We start from the raw sequence: 21,426 nt of genomic DNA on the forward strand, positions 1-21,426 counted from the left end.
GACCCAGGTCTGGTAGGCTGAGAGCCTGTCAAGTCCCTCTCAACTGTTTTTCATTCATCTGCACAAAAATGGATAAAACAAAAAAGACTGGGGCATCACTGTCAGCAAAACAAGCCTAGCAGCTTACATGGTGTACTGCTTGTTAGCTATTTCATCTGAATATCAGACACCCATTTGGAAGAAGAATTTAAAAAATGCTGCCATAATTGTTTTGGAAACACATGGCGGGTTGCCAGAAACCTTTCCTGGACTCCAAGGGACAGACAAAACAACACTGCCTTATAAAGACAAGCACTTAGCAGCGATAACATTGTGCCAGGCTAGTGGGCTACAAAGACAAGTCGTATACATATGTACATGTATAGATAAGCTTGCAGGATAGTCAGACTTATGCAGAGGACCTTTACTCACTATTGTAAGTTTGGAAAAGCTTCCTGGCTTCAAGCAGCCTTACCTTCTTTTGTCTGTATTTTATCTGTATTTAGACAGGGTGGGAGTAGAGGGCAGCAGGGTGGCATAATGAGGAGGGAGACCACTGCTGAACCAGAGGACCTGGGTTCAAGCATCCACCCTGCTGAAGTGTCCTTGAGCAAGTCACTGAATCCCTCTAACCTTCCTGTGGAGGGGGCAAGCAAAAACACTATCTCCCTATTGGACTCAATAAAATATCAATTTAGAGTGAGTTTAGAGAGTTTCTGGACATAGAGGGATTGTAGTATGAAAATGGAAACTTGTGACACTGTAATTCCCCTCACTCTAACCCATTATCCTCCTGCCAGGAGTCAAACGTAAAGCCATATCAATTGGTTTTCCATTGGACATAAACACACACTGGCTGTTTGGGGGACTGAACCTGTGACCTTCCAATTATTGGACAGCCTCTGTACTCACTTGAGAATCTGTGGCCCAATGGGCTGCGCCACACAAGTTTGATCAAAGAAGCCTTATCTGCTGACTGGTCAATTCAGGCAGAATTCCCAAGACCTCTACAAGAATGTCGCCTGACTGTTTTCCTACCAAACGTCTCCACAAAAAGACTGGGCATCTGCTGTGTTCTATTTAGGGAGGCTCTGTGGAACAACACTCTCCAACAGGCCAGACTGTTCAACCTCAAGTCAAACAAAGTAAATGTCAACTTGGACAAGCGAGTCTGGCTAAATGGAGGGGAAACGAACAATCTTCTCCAAATTACTCTTCACATGCAGTCACTGGGGGACTTGATTACCAATGCAACATGGCAGGCAGTTAACTCCGAGGCTCGGTTCCCACGTACCGGGTGAAAGGCGCCCAGGAGAGATGTGGAGATGTGTACCAACCGTACTTCTGTTGGTAACTATACCAGGACACAAAGAGGCCATTAGTCGCCTCATGTCCTCAGTATCCCTTCCTCAAGTGGTTCCACTCCTACTCCTACTCCTGCTTGACTGCTGAAGACATGGACACACTCAGGCGTGCATGTGTGCGTGGATGCATGCACACACACACGGAAACACACACGGAGACTGAGGGGAAAGGAGTAAAGAGGAAGTGCTCCTGGCTGGTCACACCCTCTGCAAATAACAATCTGCACACGCCATCTCCGGACCGAGCTGTCCAGCTGGAGGGAAAACAAACAGACAGAAAAAGGGGGAGAGCCGGGAAAACGAAGCCTGGTGCTCTCAGGTCCTCTTGCTTGGCTGCCAAGGCTACTGTACACACCACAGCTTATCACATTTAAGAGCTAAGGCTATAAAAATACTGTTCATCAACGCTGTCATGTCCATGATGAAATATGTTTCAACCTTCATTTACCCAGGGAAGATTAGCTGAGCACTTGCACTTTTTTTCAGCACCACCCTGCTTCACACTCATACAGTTACACAGATGTACACCGCAGAGTTGCCCACTAAAACCAAGTCATCTACTGCTGATCACTGAGCAGCTCCTCTGGAGCAGCTGGGGGTTAAGCTTTGCTCAAGGGCAATGCAGCCTTCGTTTAGGAAGGGGAAAGCATCACTCACTTTCCCTACCAGGAAAACTGGAAGGAAAACTTTGAAACTGTTTGTGAAAGGTGCTCCACACCAATTTATCTCTAAAATGTGCACAGTGATGAATATCCAGAGACTGTTTAATATTGTGAAGTACAAGAATAACACTAGACAAAGCACTAATAGATATGATAACTCAGGATTCAAACTCCTAACAGCTGACTTTACAGTATTGTTTTCCTGTTTCAGGATGGGTTGACAGAAGCACAATTTGCCCTGATACTCGTAATAATTTCTCATATACAACTCGCCTTTCTATTGTGATATATTATGATGATCATTATGAGCCTCTTCAAACTGTGTATATGTTTATACATGCACACCATAACAGAATGTTTTACATTTCCAAACACAGATTAAAAACATCTCAACTCAAAACATTAGTAAACAGATCATGACAGACATGCTTGAAATTAATGTTTGCTGATGCTGAAACAAACATTGTAGAGGCAGAAGCAAGACACTAGAAAACCACTAGACTACCCCTAGAAAAGACCTTTTGGTGTCAATAGCTACTCTTGCACAGCAGGACTAAGTGGCTCTGCAAAATACCAGGGCGCATTACATTTGTTTATAACATCAGGCTGATTTTCTCTATTTATAGCCCAGCTGGCAAATCTGTGTGGGCAAAAAATGCAACAAAAATCACAAATGCTTTGGTTTACAGGACATTCTGTGCTAGAACAAGAAAGTTCTAGCTAGCTCTGTTTGGCCATGTAGGGGAAACCAGACTACTGATCTACAGGAGACCGAGCCATCAAAACTGCATCCTTAACATTATCCAAATATTTACGAGCCAGTGCTGTGAATGTAAATATTAGTTACCTGGGGTGTCTAGATTGGATGGATCAGCCTGTAAATCTCGGGAAATAACTCAAGCACTGAGGCTACAGTGCCAGCAACGTACAGCATTAAGAAAATGATGTTAATGCAAACTGTTCCATCAATTGCCATTGTGTTGCCGAAGACCCGCTGGAAAGGCAACTTCTTCATGTCATGCTCATGTCAGATAAAATCAGGGACTAGTGAAATGAAAACGAGCATCTAAGGTAAACACAGAAACAGTTCAATCGTTTGTGTCAGCGGTCCAGACACAAGCCTTTAAAAAGCCCTTCTGGTGGAAATGTCACACCTCGCTGCATTAGGAGGAATCTGCATTGATGATGTGCCTTTGATATCAAGTGAGACTGTGCAAAAGTTCGGGCACATGCTGCTAAGCACTAAACACCATCCCACACTCATGCTGTTCTGGCATCAGTTTGCACTCTCCCCACTGATGGCTGAGGTGAGGAAAGGAGATGGGGAAGCTGATTCCTAGCCAAAGCCCACTCCACTTACCTCCACTCCCTTCATTCACAAGCATGGCATGCTTGATATAATGCTTGAAATTGAGCCACTGAAAACAAAGCTGATGCAAACCAGGCTGCATGAGAATATGTTTGTTCAAATGGTGCAGTATGTGGGAGTCTGTGATTCCTTGGGTGGAGTCTGGTTCAAACACAGTCTATTTCACAGTGAACAACCAGTCTGATGGAAATACAACATCATAAGGAATGTCACCAGTCAGTGGCTCACTCCAGCAACAGATAAATGGCTATTGTTGTCACTGCATAACTTTGCAAATATGTAATAACCACAAGAGCTACTCAAACAAAACAGGGATTTCACATGTGAGAGTGAGCCAACTCAAAGTTCAAACTCCCCAGTCAGGTGGCAGTGACAAAATAAACATAAGACCATGTTGAGTTGTTTGGCCCGTTCTGTTCATTCATGTCTATTTTTCTGTGATGACAATAGTGAACAGTATAGCAGGAAGCATAATTTTGACACACCTTCATTGATGGTATTCAGTGTAACAATTCCAGTGAGTGTAGCACCTGTTGTGGTGCAGTAGCTGCATATCAGGATGGACTGTTCCAACTACTCTAATTCAAACTACATTGTTGAAAGAAAGTAACCAAATTGATTCCCTAGACATGATAACGTATTGTCTCTCCTCCTAGGCGAGTAGCTGTAGTAGCTTTGGCATCCCATTGAACCCGCAAAGGTGAACGACCGCAGTCGCTGCTTACCTGAGTTTTAGGTTAGCCATGAATTCTTCCAAATACACGTTGTCCAAAAGCACAAAGTCAGCTTTCCCAAACTCCAGACTCTCGTGTTCTGCCATACTTTTATCTCCTTCTTATTCGAGCTCGAGGAAAATATGTTCTCCAACAACTTGTTACTGCTTTGAAGTGCCCACGACAGCAAAGGTAAACAATGGCGAGCCGCACTGAGCACCTTCTCAGTTGAGAGATGTATGGTCGAATCGCATTGTTTTTTACTCATGTAGTAGTAGTAGAAGTCAAATTGTATTTTCACTCATTTTACATTAAGGTTGCAAAACGGTAGAAAAAATATACAGTGAAAGCAAATTTTGTGTAATTTTGTCTGGCAATCGCTATTTTTGTCAAAGTTCCAGCGTTTTAGTTAGAAATGGCAAACTATCCCAAAATATCTTCATATCCATACAGAGTTGCTGCTGCTTTTCACCGAAACGTATCCTTGTCCCGTTACACCAGGAGCCAACCCTCCTTACACGGCTCCTTTTTCCTTGAGTTTCTCGCGTCTCGTCCCGGCTGTCTGCCGACCAATAGGATTCCAGTCGCCTCTTCCAAGCCCCGCCCTCCGCCCTGTTGAGGTGTTGGTCAGAACTGGCCTGTGTGTAACTTCAAAACTATTACAAATATTTCTGCAGACCACTGTTCTACTGTTCCTTATACATATTTCAGTGATGACTGGTCACCTCTAAGCTGTAAAACACTCGGAGGAAAACCATAATGTTTGGCCTTCACTTTTATGATGCCCTCTATTACCATATAAGGGAAAATTAGAGCTCATCAGCATTTGGTCAATGGGATTTGAAGTATGGGATTTGAAAGTAGAGCTATATTTAGGGGATTCAAAAATGTTGAGAAACATTAAGCAGAGTCTATGGCATTCTCAAATAAACGTACTGGATTTGAGCTATTGTTAAGTTGAATATTAACTGTACAGGTCTGAATATACATCAGTGCTTGTGCTCAGCCTTGTTGGAGCGGACTGATCTGTGCTACAGTAGAAGACTCCTCTGCTCGGAGGTTGTTACTGAAACCCAGGAACAGGCTGCTACCAGACATCACTTCACCATGGTTGCATCGATGCTAGTGTGCCACCTTGTGTAAGACAAAGGTAAATGCGTGTATTGATATCTATTCTATTCTATTCTATTCTATATTCTATTGATAGACAACTGCTGGCCAAGATTAGACACCAATACTAATAAAAGAATACATTTAATATCAATAGCCTAAAAGTAAATTATTGAATCAATTCACCCCCTTAAATACAATTTATCAGAACACCTCATTACAGTCATAATGGAATTAGAAATGACAAACATGCTTAGGTTTTTTTTAATAATGATAACATTTACATTTTAGGCATTTAGCTGACAGTCTTATCCAGAGCGACAGACAGTGAGTGCAATGGTAGAATAAGCCTCAATTCCTGTATCAGTAACATTACAAGCAACAAAAACTTCATGGGAAACAACTTGAATGAAAGCATGTTTTACTCCAACAAAACCAACAGAGAATGTGAACTTTTTCTAGACACATCCTTCAGAGAAATACACATCCCAATACATTCTATTCAAGGCAACGTCTAGATTATACACATTTTAAAAATCAAAATATATTTAAATGTTTTACAATATGATTTTTTTTTTTTTTATAGCTGCATTATTTCCGCTGTGCAAGCAGTGAGCCCCCAAATGTAATGGTCATGGAAGCAGCGTTGGCCCAAGAGCTGCCGCAGTTGTGGGTGACGAACACTAAAGCCCCTCTGCGCAGGAAGGTCATGTAGGTGGACAGGCTACCGACAGTGGAGGGACTGGAGACATGGGTGTGAGAGACAGCGACCCAGTAACCGTTGATCACCAGCCACAGATCTGTCTTACGACCGTTCCGACCTGTGTGGGTGGAGAAGAAGAACTGGTAGACTCCTTTGACCGGAGCCTTGAACACCCCGGTTCGCTTGTTGAAGGCTCGGCCCACGTTCACCAGCACCTTGCTGTACCTGATCTTGTTCACCTTGCCTGAGAGCTGGCCAGGGTAGGAGGCAAAGAAGTGGATCTTTCTGGATAGAACTGAAAGGTGAGATATTATTATTATTATTATTAGTAGTAGTAGTAGTAGTAGTAGTAGTAGTAGTAGTAGTAGTAGTAGGTGTGGTAATTTACACCAAAAGAAACTTAACATTAAGAATATCTTTGTTCCTTTATGTTTTCAAAGTAACAGTGAGTGCTTAAGACTCTAATCAGAAATGTAATCTCTCACTATGGAGAGGTGAGGTGAGGGGCAAAAATCCAGGTTGGACATTACAAAAACTAAGTAATAATCACAATTCTAACCAATAACATGATGACAGGGACTTACGTCTTCTCTTTCTCTTACACCTCCAATTAATCTTGTCTCTGCTCACACAGGACTGATTTCTTCTGCACCTCCCACATACAAGGGTGTTGATATCTGAGAATAGACATACGGTGTCATACAGTGCTGCACCTACAGATCATACTAAACCTGCATGAAGAAAAGCAATACTTGAAGCTTCCAGACTAAAGCATCAAGATCTCTACAGAAGCACCGCAATCATGTTTTTGAAATACTGGCTGATGAATTTCAGGTATATTTTCCACTAAGAACGTACAGAGTATTTATTTAATACCTGCGCAGTAAGCCAAATAGCAGGATGTGGGCTTGGTGAACTGGTAGACAAAATAGTTGCCGCGACACTTCTTGACCTTGATGGGGGTGGATTTGAAGGCACAGCAGTTCTTCTTCCAGTGGCCGCACACCCTGCGGGTGACAACGCCTTGCCTCCTCTTAGGGTGGGGCCCCGCCAGCCACAGCGGGGCGTGGGTGCCACATTTGTTCACAGGCACACACCTCTCAGGCATCTGCAGACTCTTGCCGTTGTAGAAGAGGCGGTACCAGCCTTTGGTAAAATCATCATCATCATCATTATCATCAGCATTACAATAACTACATTTATAGCACTTTCTTTAGGTTTCTCAAGGTTTCTTTAGCTTTTCAGTTTATTTTAGGTTCTCTTTAGGTTTCCTTAAGGTTGAGGCATGGAAAGTTACCTTTCCATTTGGCATGGCGGTCACACATCTTGTACTTGGTGGTGGTGTTGGTGGCGCGCCAGGCTTGGTCCAGGACTGTGTAGTGGTAGCAGGGGTCGACAAGTGGCTTGGAGTCTTCCTCAGAGGACCACAGGTTGTGTTCCTCCTCGTGATTTATACGGTAGTCAAGCAGAGTGGTTTCTGCAATGCAAGTGAATTTCCACCTCTGAGTTCAGATTTCAGTGAGGTTTGACTGTATGTCAGAATTGGCTCTATAGGATACAGCGGGGTGCGGCACATAGAGCATTGAGAATCAACTCATGTAAATCATTCTATTTGATGTAAAGAAAGTTGCTCATATTTTATCTACCAACCTACTTCCTTCGTCCTTTTCTTCTCGTGGGTTGTTATCAGCATCTGTGCATAAAGAAATGTTGCATATTCAGTATTCATATTCTGTATGGAGAGAACAGTCTACAGGAGCTATTTAATTCTAGGGAAGCTGTATAGATGCTACCTGATGCAGAGCATTCTGCTGCTGCTGAGCTGTTGTTTGTTCACACCTTAGACTCTCCAGCTCCTGCAAATGACAGCATGCTGAATATTTTTTGATTACAGATTGATACATGGTCAACTATGTAAAAATCAACCAACCAACCAAGCAAGTTCCTGTACATTTATGATACTTGAGGTATCTGATATCTTATTCTGATATTTAATTTAATATCTAAAACAGACAGAGGTGCTGCTAAGGTCTGAGGTCTCTGATTAAATGTGACAATTTGCAGATAAGTTCATAAATCCACAAAATCCTCTATAAATCCAGCCTAACCCCCACATAAGTGCACCAGGATATTGTAAAGCATACGATAGACAATAGACTGTACTTTCATTGATTCTATTATAGACTATTCAACATTCAATTTTACATGTAATGTATGCTGTATATTATATCACCTTATACACAGCAGCAAGTTGCACAGCCAAAGGTTGATCGTCTATGTTCCAAAGCTTCAGCTCAGACTAGAAAAAAAATGAAGTATATGTTAGACAAAACTTGAGTTTGTCACACAACTTTCTTAATAATCGTGCTTAATATAATGTAATGTTCTATTCTCTTTATAAGTTTAGTGTGACAAAAGTTCAGCACGCACAGTTCTGTCTTTTTGTGTTAAAAAACATCTGGGGAAAATAAGAATATTTTTGATGCATAATGTATGAGTTTTATGTTATGTTCCATCTGCCTTCTAGCTTTTCAACATCAATAAGCAAAGCTGATACTCACAGAATTTGTGTTCCCAGAACAGCCAAATGCACAAGATGACAACATCACAAACACAGCAACAGCTAAGACAACCATCTGGGGACAACAGTTGCACAACCGTTATGTAAGAGGACATTTATATGGCTTCTCTGATAACCCTAATATTCATCAAATGTATGTATGCGTTTATGTATTTGTTTTGGAGAAACATAATTTATTTCCAGATCCCATGGAATTATTATTGACATTTTACCATTATAGAGCATATGATTTGAATTCCCTTAGTAAAGAGTGAAAAATTTAATATTTCATATTTTCACTGTCTCTCAGGAATGAAACATTTTACAGATATGGAGATCAATTTTAGATGATAATTATGGTGAGAATTAAGGCAAGGAACCATATTTTTGCTGGAAACAGAGAATACCTGGCTGTGTTATGGAGATAAAGTATGTACTAAAAGTAAATGTACCTTGAACTATGCAATCACCAGCTTGCAGTTCACCAGAGAGAAGCCATGTGAAAGCTGAAACAGAATAATATATCATAAGCATCTTGAAACACAGTTACCATGCCTGCACCAGCCTTTTCAGATAATGAAGATCTTTCAAATGTGTTAGCATGCATAAAAGTGTAAGTATATTTCACATAAAAGTATTTCAAAGTTTCCCCTACCTCTTCATGTACGCATGATGAGAAGCTCAACCGCTGTCAGAAGATGACCTTATATACTCATCAATAGGTGACACAGTAACACAAAAGCTAAGGGGAAGTTATGGACTTCAGTTTAACAGCATCTTTCCCTCTCATTTAAGGTGTTACTTTTCACAGACTAGATGCAGACGTAGGCATGAAATAATTACAGCGTTGGCAGTTTTTCAGTCAGTATGGTCAGCAGAGTCCACAGTAAAAGTTGCTCTTTTCTCAATAAAGCTACCGTACATAGTCTGATGGATGAATAGTGTGAAAATGACCAAACCTGCGTTCAATTCAGAGCTAATACGTGTCTGAAACAGAATCACCTATCAAAATAACACAGTCAGCTAGCTGAGTAAATCAGTTCTAGTAAATATATAGTTTAAGCTGATTCAGCTGATTAAGATTTTATTTCTACATCTTTTTACTCTGTCATTAATATTAACCTCCATTGCTATGGTATAAGAACATGCATACACACTGAGACAGCCTTATGCTTGAAGGTGAGAGTGGAATTGGGATCTGGAACATATCACCTGCCTCCAACTTGGTCATTATAATGATGAAGTTGGAGGCAGGTGATGAAGCCACCACAACATGGCCTTGCCCTTACCAAGTTAAATAAGGGCAAATAATTCACATTAAAACTCATCATTCATTTAGGAATAGAATCCATATTTGATCATTAGTGTTTGAGACCTTTTGCTTTATTGAGCTGTTCTGGGAACTCAGAGATCAGAATGTATTACACAATATAGATAGAGATATGATAGGCCAAACTCATGGTGAAGGGCAAATTTCAAGGAGCAACATATATTATGATTGCATTTTTGATCTTTATTTTTGGTCACATGAACTAAAACATATCACATACAGCAAATTCTGTTCATTTGTGGATTTGAATGATAACTATTTACACTGTAAAACAACAATCACCCCACTATGTCTATGCAAACCAATCCACCCATTATAAGTGAATGCTTCTACCACACAGACCAGTAGGGGGCACTAGCAGCTATTCACTTGACTACAGCATCTGCCAGCAGTCCCCCAACATCCTAGTCTTTTGACTTGAAAAGAAAGTGGGTAGTGCTCCAGTGATGCAGTGGTTTTCATGACAGGATGATTGACAGGAAATAGAGTAGAGGGAAATTGCGACAGCACAACATGTGCTCCAACTCAGGCACTTGCTGCACATGATGGCACTCACAGAAAAAGACTCGACAACACTAAGCTGCCAGAGCGCTCTGGCTGCTTTGCTGAAATGACAACCATCCCTTCATGAAAAACACTTGGCATGGCAGCATGGTCTCTGTTGGCAGCTACTGTGTTGACAGGCCACTATCACACACAGGCTTGGCCGTTTGCAGTGGTGATGTGATGCTCGGTATCAATAGCTACGTCAGTGTGGGATTTGACTCTGTTGAGCCTGTTTGTGCTAATGCAAAAGAGATCTGATGTATAAACAGAAATGTGCGTGCATATTTGATTATCTTGTGTGTAGTGTATTTAAATACATCCAAATGACTGGATTTAAACCTGGCTTCCTTTTGTTCCATTCTTATTCTTCCTCTATAACAGTTGTACTAAAGATGTTTGTTTGAATCCTGATACATTCTAACATACAGACCAGTGGACATGGTGTGTTGTTTATCTGAGATAAGGAAGAGGGCACTATGGGATTCCTTCCACCTCTCATCATAACTGTGTTGGTCCACATTGCCCAATGGGGGTAAACACTCTGGCTGGCTGGCCTTATATGGATCTGCTGCCGTTGGCCTATGAGCCATATGAACAGTGTTCATATGGCTCATATGACTGTAAAGTGAGCCTCGCTTGACGTATGCCATCTTCAGGATCTTTCACTCACCAGCAAAAATAGAAGGGCATCCCCGGAAAGAATAACTTGCGCGTAAAGATAAAACTCGCACGTGCTGAGGAAAAGATGACTAAAATATAAAATACTCCTGTCAACATTTATTTTAAAGAAGAGAGGGCAGTCTACTTATTTTAGCATGTCTACTTTTTTTTAAACAGTGGAAAAGTAGAGGGAGACAGTAGAAGAGAGGCAGGAAAGTACAGCTGTCTCCCTACTCACGACACAACCCTGCTGCCACACAAATAAAGCAATATACTCTATAAAGCTATTTTATTGGTCATGTAGATGTATTGCCTTCCACCATGGACCTGTTTCAGTCCACAGTACACAATCATACCAATACTGACTGAAATGCAAAGCATGTATGCTTCAAGCAGTCATCAGTTGATAAATGCTATGCCCACACATCAGAAGAATCTAATTTATTGTATTTACATGCAGCAGAAATTTGACATTTTGAAATTTGATGTACTGTGTTTAACAGACCAGCAGTATAAGAGACACAGGAGAGGGAAACAGATCACCACTGCTGCTTCTCCAAGGGAATGAATTTCACACAGGGCAAATATGTGACACAAAAAAGCCGACAGAAGCCATCTATTATTAGTTCTCCCTTCAGGCTCTTCCTCTTTCACTGCCAAACTCTCATATCCCCCTGAACCCAAACAACCTCATGACAGTGACTTCTATCCTCCCCTAGTGACCTCTGCCTCACTTGGCACTGGGCCAGACTGGGCAAGTTCTATCATCATTGTCATTCACTTTTTAAAGTTATAACAGTGTCACTCTTTATACCTAGAGGCGGATCGGGATTGGGAACTTCTACTGACAGGCCCACGTGCCCAGTAGGATTTAATGTGCCTGAGGGTCTGGTGCTGCGATGGCTGCAGGGTAGAGTTGCTAAACTTGATCTCATCACTAGCCTTAGAATAGATCCTATAGCAGCGGGGCAAACCTCTTCATGCTTCATTGTCTCTCTCTCTCATCATTTCCCTTTACTTCCCACACACAGCTGCAATACACATTGGAAGTACAGAAAGGGCTGCAGCACAGGGACCCGTCTGTCTATCTGTGTAAATTCACCTTCATATATTTACTGACTGATATGAATATACTCCATCATCTCTGTGCACCTAAACCAAGTGTATTCCCAAAACACAGTATGTAGTATAAAATAAGACAAGGCAGGCATTTTGCACTGAAATTGTTTTATCAGTGTTTTATTGTTGGGATTCTATTTACAGTATTTACAATTAACATTAACATTTCAGTGGCATAAAATTTAGCTATAAAAATAACTTTTCAAATATGATTAAGATAAATTTAATACAAAAGCAAACTGTTCATTCCAACACATATGGACCCAGGGCATCTTTTTTTTTTTCCTCATATGGCACAGTGCGACGCATTGTCTGAGACTGGCCTTGCCTTATGGGATCACAGACTGCTTGAGAACATAAACATGACATGCACTGCCTTCTGGGATCTGTAGTAGTAACACAAACTTCCACTGAACTCTGCTACAAGCATTAAAACCTCCAACTGAGAGGCAGTGAAATGTTCTGGTGCAGTTCCAGACCAAGGCTAGCTATACAATATGGTATCAGAGATAACTTAGGGATCTATGGTAGTTTCAACCATATAATACTATCATGATAATACATAAAAACGAGTGGATCAAGTTGAACCTGGTCCATGGAACTGACGTAAGAGAACACAGTATCTTATCAGTCGGTGTGAATAATGTGATTAAACTTTAAAGGCTGAAATGTCCATGGCCTGAACAAATATTCACGCAGACAGCACCACTCAACCGCAAAGCCATACATTTGCTCGAACCATCAGACCCCACAGTGTTACAGTACTTAGCGCTTAAATCTAACAAGGTTTGCACCATCAATAGTACTTTAAATAGTTCAAGTAATTCAATTAAATGGCCCTTTGGGTGTCTTGCTACTTTAAGGCAGGGGTGATATTTTCTGTCTCAAAGAAGATAGGATCTGCTTATCATGACTTTCAATTATTCACCAACAGATTCCCCTGTTAAACTGAATCGAATACATTCCTATGCCCCTCCCTAAAAATCTGCTGTTTACTTTACTGTATGTAAAGTGTCTTGAACTGAAATACTTAGACCTTCCTCTGTATTCTCCGTTGGTCCGCTCATATTCCTACTGGCACTTATTCAGTCACACCACTACACCCATCTCTGTTACATGCTGGGTGTCACCTCTGTGTCTCCCCACCTACTCTCCCATCTCACAAGAGAGCCATGACTCCGGGCTGCCTGTCCGCACACTCCCTGCTGATGCTGGGTGTATTTCTACAACACTGAAGCTGAGAAGAAGAAGACAAAGTAACAAGTAACAAAAATAACAGGTCTTCAGTAAAACTTGCAGGTATTCTCTGTTAGTACCCATTTTCTATTTGTCTATTTTCTCATGAAGAACCCAAAAGGACAACAGGCGTTGAACAGAGGCATTGAAAACAACATGAACATGCCACTGCTAAAACCAGAATGAAATATAAAAACACTTTGTCCCCTCTAGTCTGGAGATGACCCTCTCAGTAGAAAGAGGTTAGGTGCGTCTGGGAATATGAAGACAGATAGTCTGACAGGCAGGCATGGAGGCTTCATGGGATATCGGCCTGAAGCACCAGGCCAGCAGGGCATCTTCACTTGGCCATCTTAAAGTTAGCAAGGTCCAGTGGTTCTTTACTGGGTACACACCAGTCGTCGGCCTCCTGGCTCACTTTGTAGTTCTTCAGAGCGGTCTTGTTGTACACGGGCAGCCTCTCTATGGAGTCTGTAGACAGCGCCTGGAGGACAGAGTCAAACATGTAATTATAATGGACCAGTGTTGTTTTCATTGGCTCCACAGCTCTGCAGTACATCGCAGCACCTTTCTGAAACAGGCTTGTGTTCACCCGCAACATGTCACTAGAAAATTTAATCTCTCTTGTTATGTGCTGTACTGACTTTGAAACGCTTGGCCTCTTGTCACACTCTCATGTATGATCACTGTGTCTGACTCACCTTCAAGTAGAGGACGGCGTCTGTGCCATAACCCTCCATGGAGTAGAGCTGCATGTCCCCCTGGAAGTACTTGGCGTAGAGACGAGAGATGGGCAGACCGTAGCCAAAGCCCGCCTGCACAGAGAGGAGATCAAGGCTTTACTGAGGCTTTGTTCTCTGCTGCATAGGAAGTAGCGGTGCTCTTCCATGGGTAAACAGAGCTTTTGTCAAGTCTGCTCTGTGTATTTTAGGCTGTTCTTATTGAGAAAAAGGGATAGCATTTTTTTTAATCTTTTAATAGCAAAGGCTAACTGAGGATATAGGAACTTGTGGGCTACACCAGATGAATGGCATGTGGTACAATTTACTGTGTCTTTATGCCTGCTAGTAATACAGACAGCAGGCAAAAAGAACAAGAATGTTTATTTTAGGTATCAACAATCTAAAAATATGTGAACTGGCTAGGAGTGCAACTGGGGTAAGAAATGTAGCTTTCGCACGAGTGTGGTTTTGTAAATCCTGCCACCCAACTGTGTGCATCTCTACTCACCAGTGGAGTCCGTGTGTGATCTCCTATCTGTGGAGCAGGAGCTGTGGAGTACATGTAGCTGAAGAGGTTCTCGATCCTGCGGAAGGGGACACCGCCACCCTTGTCACTCACCTGGGACAGGGACAGAAACAGAGAGGTTGGACAGTGCAGGGAGAAACGCGGGAGAGAGAGAGAGAGAGAGAGAGAGAGAGAGAGAGAGAGAGAGAGAGAGAGAGAGAGAGAGAGAGAGACAATGAAGTGAGGAGCTGGAACAGCACTCAGCCATAGAAAGGTGCAGACGGTGCCAGGCAGACAAGTGGGTGCATGTCATGAACACTTGGGCTCCATTCAAGGGTAGAAGCCAAGTGGCTCTGTTTGTCTGTTTTGCATATCGTCATGGTAATGGCGCAACAGGACCAGTGAGTTCTCTCCGTGTCGTGTGTTACGTAACCGGCGGCCAGGTGTAACGCTTAGAGCACAGCGAGAACAAGGAGTCTCGGTGATCAAGTTACAGTGAGACGAGGTTAACAGGCTCTTGAATATGGAGACTGGCACACAACCCGTCTGGTTAATCTTATCAGAGCTTAGTGGCTTTGCTTACCATTAAGCACTGACTTAATGAGGGGCAAGTCATTACATAACAGGTTTGAGGAAGGATTTGGGTGGGGATGGGAAAGAAACAATTCATCATGACAGCGTTTTTGTGTTTCTCAGTGTTTCTTTATGCAATATTCAGTGGTGAATGACAAGGGTATTTTTAGCTCTGAAAGCACAGACATGCAAAATCTAGTTTGCAAGAATTAATTGATTTAAAATTGAAACTGATTGGAACAGATGCGATATCTACACCGCAGAAGATGATGTGATTTATTAAAAACAATTTTCGCTTTTACAGGCATCATTAAACTCAGCAAACAGATGCATGTCTGCTGGAGAGCAGATATTCAGAAAGCCAATGGCTATTATCGAGTTGGTATGTGGATACATGTACATGCCAACATACTTGTGTGGATTTACTACTCACTCACTACTCACTCACTACGGCTCACTACTATGTGAGAAAATCTTTCTTACATTCAGAAGTTAATGTTGGCAGGTATAGATTTACAGTACCGCCGTTCATCACTGAACCTCTGCTCTCTGGCCTTGTCACAAGGAAATATGAGGTTTCGACTCTCAGGGTCACGGGGGCTGGAGCCTATCCCAGCATGCATAGGGTGGAAGGCAGGGAGACACCCTGGACAGGTCGGCAATCCATCATAGGGCTAACACAGATAGACAGACAAACACACTCACACTCCCATTCATACCTATGGGCAATTTAGAGTCTCCAATCCACCTGACTTGCATGTCTTTGGGTATGGGATGAAACCGGAGCACCCAGAGGAAACCCACACAAACACAGGGAAACACAACACATGCAAACTCCATACAGAAAGGACTGGGGCCAGGAATCAAACCCAGGAGACCTTGCTGTGAGGTGCCAGTGCTAACTAGTGAGGCACCCACTGCAATTTCAGTATTTACCAAAATAATTGCCCTAGTGTGCAATCTACCTTAATTGACATGTCCTCTCCTCCAAGAGATACCATGACTTGAATGGGTGGGAGGTTGTTGCTGCTGTTATGGTGCTCAATGGTGGCCCTCATAGCATTCTGCAAGGATGAAAAAGACAAAATATATTGATAAAACCTATTTTAAAAGTCTGTGAATCTATATGAGTGTAATAGGGTGTATAGTAATTATCATTCATTAGTATATTATAACAAACTATGGGTTGAGCCATACCTTGAAGAGCTCAAACAGCATGTGATAAAGATGAGAGGGCACATACACAATGCTTATGGGCAGGTTCTTCTTATTGCCTGCATGGGAGGAAGAAAAAAAAGTGTGTTTCACAGTTCCATCCACCTCATTTAAAATTCATTACCGTCGGCACTCATGGACATTTTCCATCAATGGCAATTATTCTGTCCTGCTCTGGTTATATCGTTTGGGGGAATGGAGAGGAACGAGTATGTGTGTCAATATTGTCTGATGCAGTCAGCTGGCCCCACTTAGCCATTACTTCAGCTTCAATGCTATAATTAGAAGCCCCTCAGGTCCATCTGGCTGAGCGACAATCTACACACACACACACACACACACACACACACACATACACCCACACCCACACAGAGGGCTCTGCTCTATTTGTCCTTTATTTTAATCTCTTTAAACCTCCAAGAGGACTTTGGCCCTTTGGCATTTGGCATTAAGAGTAAATATGTGTTTGTATTTAACCTGCCAGATTAAATGAAGGCAATCTTACTGTTCATCTCTTGCAGAAGCAGATCAGGGGAGCTGAGATAGTACTGGTCGCACAGCATCTTGGCACTTTGGAAGGCATCTGACAAAAATAATAATATTAATGTTATTATAATGCAGAAAGAACAGAATTGCTTTTATCAACACATGGTAACATGAGTAGGCCAAAGTACTGTACAGTGTTGGTTTTGCAACAGGAATTAATGAGAGCAGCTTTTGGTGAATGCAAGGAGTAAGACAATAAGAACTTTAAATTAAATGCAAGGATTTTGAAAGGAGAGAAAATCCTTCCAAACTCCTTTACAAAACATGTAATCAAAACTATTGTGGTCTACACCATCAGAAGTCAGCTTTGACGAAACATAATTCGTCTAACCCCTGTAACTTAAGACAGGATCCATATTTACCTTGGACCACCTCAGTGACTTGACAGTGAGGGTCGATGCTCCCAATGGTGTTGGGATGAACTGGGTTGGTTTCTCCATCAAAAATAAGAGCTGCAGAGAAATAAATAATCTGTCAAGCTAATAGTGCGTTATCTGCAATTAGTGGATCATCAACACATCAAGTAAAGTAATGAAGAAAGATGTGCTGGGAATGAAAATATAGAGCACATGAAATAGTATTGGTGAAAGCTTTGGTGCAAGTAGAGGAGGAAGGTAGGAGGGAGGAGGTGAGCTGTAGCCTGTAGAGACGAGTTTGCAGTCTGTGAGGGAAGATAAGACTGAGATGCAGAATGCTGCTGCTATGTGGAAGCTGACTGTCATTATTCACCTTCAGGTTAAACATTTTCCTCCATGCAGCAGCACTCTCTGAAGTACCTCTTCAGTGCTATACACTCACAATCTTTGTTCCATGTTACTACCTTGACAAGTTGTCAATAACATATGGGAACTGAACACAAGATGAGCCTAGAGCTAGGAAGATGACCCTGTTCAAGTCTTTTATACTATTCAGCACTAGTCTTTGAAATACTATAGGCAATAAAGAAAATCAATGACAATAATTCATCAACAGTATGTGAAGAGTTTTGTTCCAAAATCCAAACTCACAAAAACTCGGTGTAGTCCTTTAACTTCTATCCCAGTTAACAAAGATGCCCTGAATGACAAGATATGGATATGCAAGTTTTGAGGGATTATTTCCATTTCAATTTCTTCCTGTGGGTGTCAGGTGATTGACAGTAAGCAGAGTGTAATGTAATGCAGCAGTGATATGAAAACACTCAACTGGGGCAAACGAAATAACAATAAAACAGAAACTTTGAAGGGAGGAAAACAATATCTCCAACTATGCTGATTGTGTACAGACACCAGGAACAATGTAAAAGAGAGGGGCAATGATGAACATCGATAAAGACTTATTGTGCATATTGAGTTATGAAATAGAACTTTTCATATACTCTTCACTGACTGAAGATGACTCTCATGCCAAGTGGAACTCACTGTGCTGGTTGATAAGCATGCGGATAGATATGCGGCTCATGTAGAAGCGGTCCAGAAAGTACTGGATGTTCTGGTTGGTTACTGGGTCCTGGGGGAAAACCTCTTTGTACTCTATGATGCCCTGGGCCATGGTCGGTACCACGTCGTTATGCCTGTTCCTGATGGTCACTAAGGCATCAACAAACCTAGGGAGGGAAGAAAGAATGATGTCTAATTAACAGGATTGGGGTGATATCACTGTCAAAGGGATAATTAGGGATTATCAGGACAACACAGTAAAGAGGGAAATGAGCAAGGAAATCATGATCAAAAGTAATGTGTCCAAAAAAGAAAGAGCATTCCACGTCTGGGACCTGCACCAAAGCCAAAACAGAAATAATAATTTCCATAAATATCCAAGTCAAATCTAGAGTAGCACTCCTCCTCTTTCCAAAACACCAGTTTAAACACAAAGTCTACAACAGTGATTTTCAACCACACTGGTGGCTGTGTGAATTCAGCTGCACCTTGAGACTTTGTTTAAACATAAACAAACATTAAAGATAGACAAAAGTATTACATTATTGCTCTTGATTGATGACTGGCAATAAAGTTTTTGAACTGAACTGAAATATTTTAACTTCAAATGGACACAGTAAAGTTGGGATAACACATATTTTGTCAAGGTGTGGGATGTTGTCTAGCAACTAGCTTCATCTAGCATGATTTAAACCTAATCAATGACTGCTGTGACATTTGTTTTTGTGTATTTTTGTGAAAAGACTAGAATGACAAACGCCGTCAGTCAAATGCATGAATGAACAGAAGAATGAACAGGATGATTAGGAACTTACTCTCCCAGGACTTTGTGATCATCAGGATTCTTGTCTAGGAACTCAAGGATCTCCATTAAACTCTGGATGTACCTGAAACAAACAATCACACATGCAGACATACACACACACACACACACACACACACACACACACATGCATGTTGTTACATGCAAGACAGACTGTTGAGAGCACACCCTGTAATAAACCTGTTTATGAACGAAGGCTTTGATAGAATACATAATATCAAAAGGTGAAGTCTTTTAATTCCTGGCAAGGACATGTTGGTCAAAACAAATTTCTGCATTTGAAGAAACACATGATTCCCCACAACAGAAAGAGAAGTCCACCGTGAAAACAAGGTCACGTGATGAGAAACTAGGGCGAAGTTCACAGCTAAGAGCCCCTCCCCCTGCACACTGCCCTGCACACTGCTATTTGGACGGAGTACAAGTTGGTCAAAGGGTGTTCATTTGGATTCTGAATGTGAGGTTCTGCCTGTGAGAAATAAACAACGTCTGTCTGACCTACTGCATGGCAATAAACAAGTCAACAGCTGTGACTGCTCACTTTTCAGCAGGAAGGGGGTGAATTCTGGCACTGAGTAGAGTTGTAATTACAGTATAATGAATAGATACAGCCAGAGTAGATACAAATTCACTCTCACGTTTCTTTCTTTTGTTTTTGTTTGTTTGTCCTGTACCATGGGTCGTAATAATAAACAAATCAATCAGTTTCGTCCTATAGGCTCTGATGAATTATACTGTTTGGCTTACCAGCTCTGTACTATTTGCACAGATGGGGTTGTGAGCAGTTTGTCAGGCAGGAGGTTAATTTCCTTCATAATGTTTGACAGTCTGACAGGAAGCTCCTGCCTCAAAAAGACAAAGGATGTCTTCTCACATGCATTGATGGAACCTGAAACGACACAAAAAATAATTAAATTAATTGGATCCTTGTATTGTTTATGAAGTGGTATGTAGGCCTACTGATAAAAAGGCAATATTATTTATGAAGGGTTATAATCCAAAATGTCATATATTCATTCTGGAAAAGTTTTATTAACTGAAACTGAGTAAACACTCAACTCAGTCAATATTTCAAATGCCCGGATGATTCTATTCTCAAAAACACAGCTTTAAATGTGCTTTCATTTCATGCCAGCTATCATTTTGAACGGTGTGTTTTTCCCAAATGGTGAATATCTCATTTTGGAATGAAATATCTTTTTCAACCATTTGAATAGATGTTACAACCCTTGTAAACAAACTGTTTACTATCACTGTTTACTACTTTCACAGGAATACCCTGCGTAATGTCCCATGTATGTAAAGATACTGTACAGATTGCTGAACGACCTTTCTAATTATTGCTATACATTAGAGGCCCTGCAGTCATACAGTGTGTCTGTTTTGTTCAATCCCCACAGATCCACGGGGCAGTGGATGCACAGCCTCAGCTGTTTCTCTTGCAGCTTCATTTGCATCGCGCGTGAGCTTGCTACAGATCTGACGCAATACCCCGCACTATGAAGCACTGTGGCTACAGACAGACAGGACAGACACTGAGGCAAGGACTTCTCTCATAACAACTCCCCCCTCCAAAACACATGTTAATGTAGCACGCTAATGACATTCTACACCGATTATTTTATCAAGGATAATCAATATGCATTACAATACCTATTTGGTCAATGAATTGCTGCACAATTCTGATTAGTTTTAGACGAGACAATTTTGCACGTTTGTAACATTTCAAACTGCCCACATCTTTCTAAAAGGAGATCAATGCTACTCACCAAAATCAAGAAATTGTTTCATAGAGAGTGGAGAAGGCGAAAATTTAGAAAAATGTTCGATATGTTTAGGCACACTGGCCAAAGCGGCGTTTTTCATGATGAATCTTACGAACTTCATTGTTGCTGTTCTGGGTCGTGGCGGGTTTAGTAATCTCAAATGTTTTTACAGCAACGTCCGACTGCAAGGCTTTTGACTCAACTGTGCAAACCTGTTATCATGTTGGCGAGTGACCGGAGAGGAGAGTCAGCCAGCGGAAAGAAACTTGCGTGGTGTAGCCAATAGAAAGACGAGATTGTTGATTTACAACCACTTTTAGCCAATAGAAATCGTTGGGGGAGGGACTATTAGACCAGGGGTTTGGCTGCGGCAGGAATGTATTCAGTTACAGAGAAGGCAGGACTCTCCCTCAGAAGCAGGATCCAGTGGTGATGTTCATAACACTGACAAGGCACATTCATAATCCTCATCAGGAGAAAACAATACAGAACATTAATAGGTTTATT

General features: G+C 41.6%; 3 protein-coding genes across 4 annotated transcripts in view; all 3 read right to left on the bottom strand.

The window, feature by feature from the left end:
• myo1d (myosin 1D) overlaps nt 1–4,536 on the bottom strand; it is a gene marked incomplete at its 3' end in the record, with an annotated part of 28,322 nt that extends 23,786 nt beyond the window's left edge. Inside the window, exon 1 of the mRNA XM_071522860.1 lies at nt 4,100–4,536. Coding sequence (XP_071378961.1) covers nt 4,100–4,194 — 95 coding nt within the window. The remainder of the gene's footprint in view (nt 1–4,099) is intronic.
• A 918-nt stretch (nt 4,537–5,454) lies between these two features.
• On the bottom strand, nt 5,455–9,182 carry LOC139647041 (uncharacterized). The gene is made up of 10 exons (XM_071522858.1): nt 9,116–9,182; nt 8,913–8,966; nt 8,462–8,536; nt 8,134–8,199; nt 7,694–7,756; nt 7,551–7,593; nt 7,198–7,377; nt 6,777–7,046; nt 6,485–6,577; nt 5,455–6,195 (listed from the first exon to the last, which is right to left on the bottom strand). The coding sequence occupies exons 3-10, from the start codon at nt 8,534–8,536 to the stop codon at nt 5,789–5,791; spliced, it is 1,197 nt and encodes a 398-aa protein (XP_071378959.1). The 5' UTR covers nt 8,913–8,966; nt 9,116–9,182; the 3' UTR covers nt 5,455–5,788.
• Nucleotides 9,183–11,852: 2,670 nt separating this feature from the next.
• On the bottom strand, nt 11,853–21,116 carry pdk2a (pyruvate dehydrogenase kinase 2a). Of its 2 annotated transcripts, none has more exons than XM_071522840.1 (11): nt 20,923–21,116; nt 19,901–20,042; nt 19,146–19,217; nt 18,313–18,497; nt 17,275–17,364; nt 16,872–16,949; nt 16,349–16,425; nt 16,117–16,215; nt 14,582–14,692; nt 14,053–14,166; nt 11,853–13,835 (listed from the first exon to the last, which is right to left on the bottom strand). In XM_071522840.1, exons 1-11 carry the CDS (start codon nt 21,038–21,040, stop codon nt 13,692–13,694), a joined length of 1,230 nt encoding a protein of 409 aa, XP_071378941.1. In that variant the 5' UTR covers nt 21,041–21,116; the 3' UTR covers nt 11,853–13,691. The 2 variants fall into 2 exon arrangements, with proteins under 2 accessions (XP_071378941.1, XP_071378942.1); XM_071522841.1 differs by having other exon boundaries at nt 16,349–16,417; nt 16,864–16,949.
• Between the last annotated feature and the right edge of the window lie 310 nt (nt 21,117–21,426).

This window comes from Centroberyx affinis, unplaced genomic scaffold (genome assembly GCF_046629955.1).
Source record: "Centroberyx affinis isolate AG114_WGS23_722 - 3 ecotype Tasmania unplaced genomic scaffold, CSIRO-AGI_Caff_v1 ptg001035l_1, whole genome shotgun sequence".
In the NCBI taxonomy this organism is placed as follows: Eukaryota; Metazoa; Chordata; class Actinopteri; order Beryciformes; family Berycidae; genus Centroberyx; species Centroberyx affinis.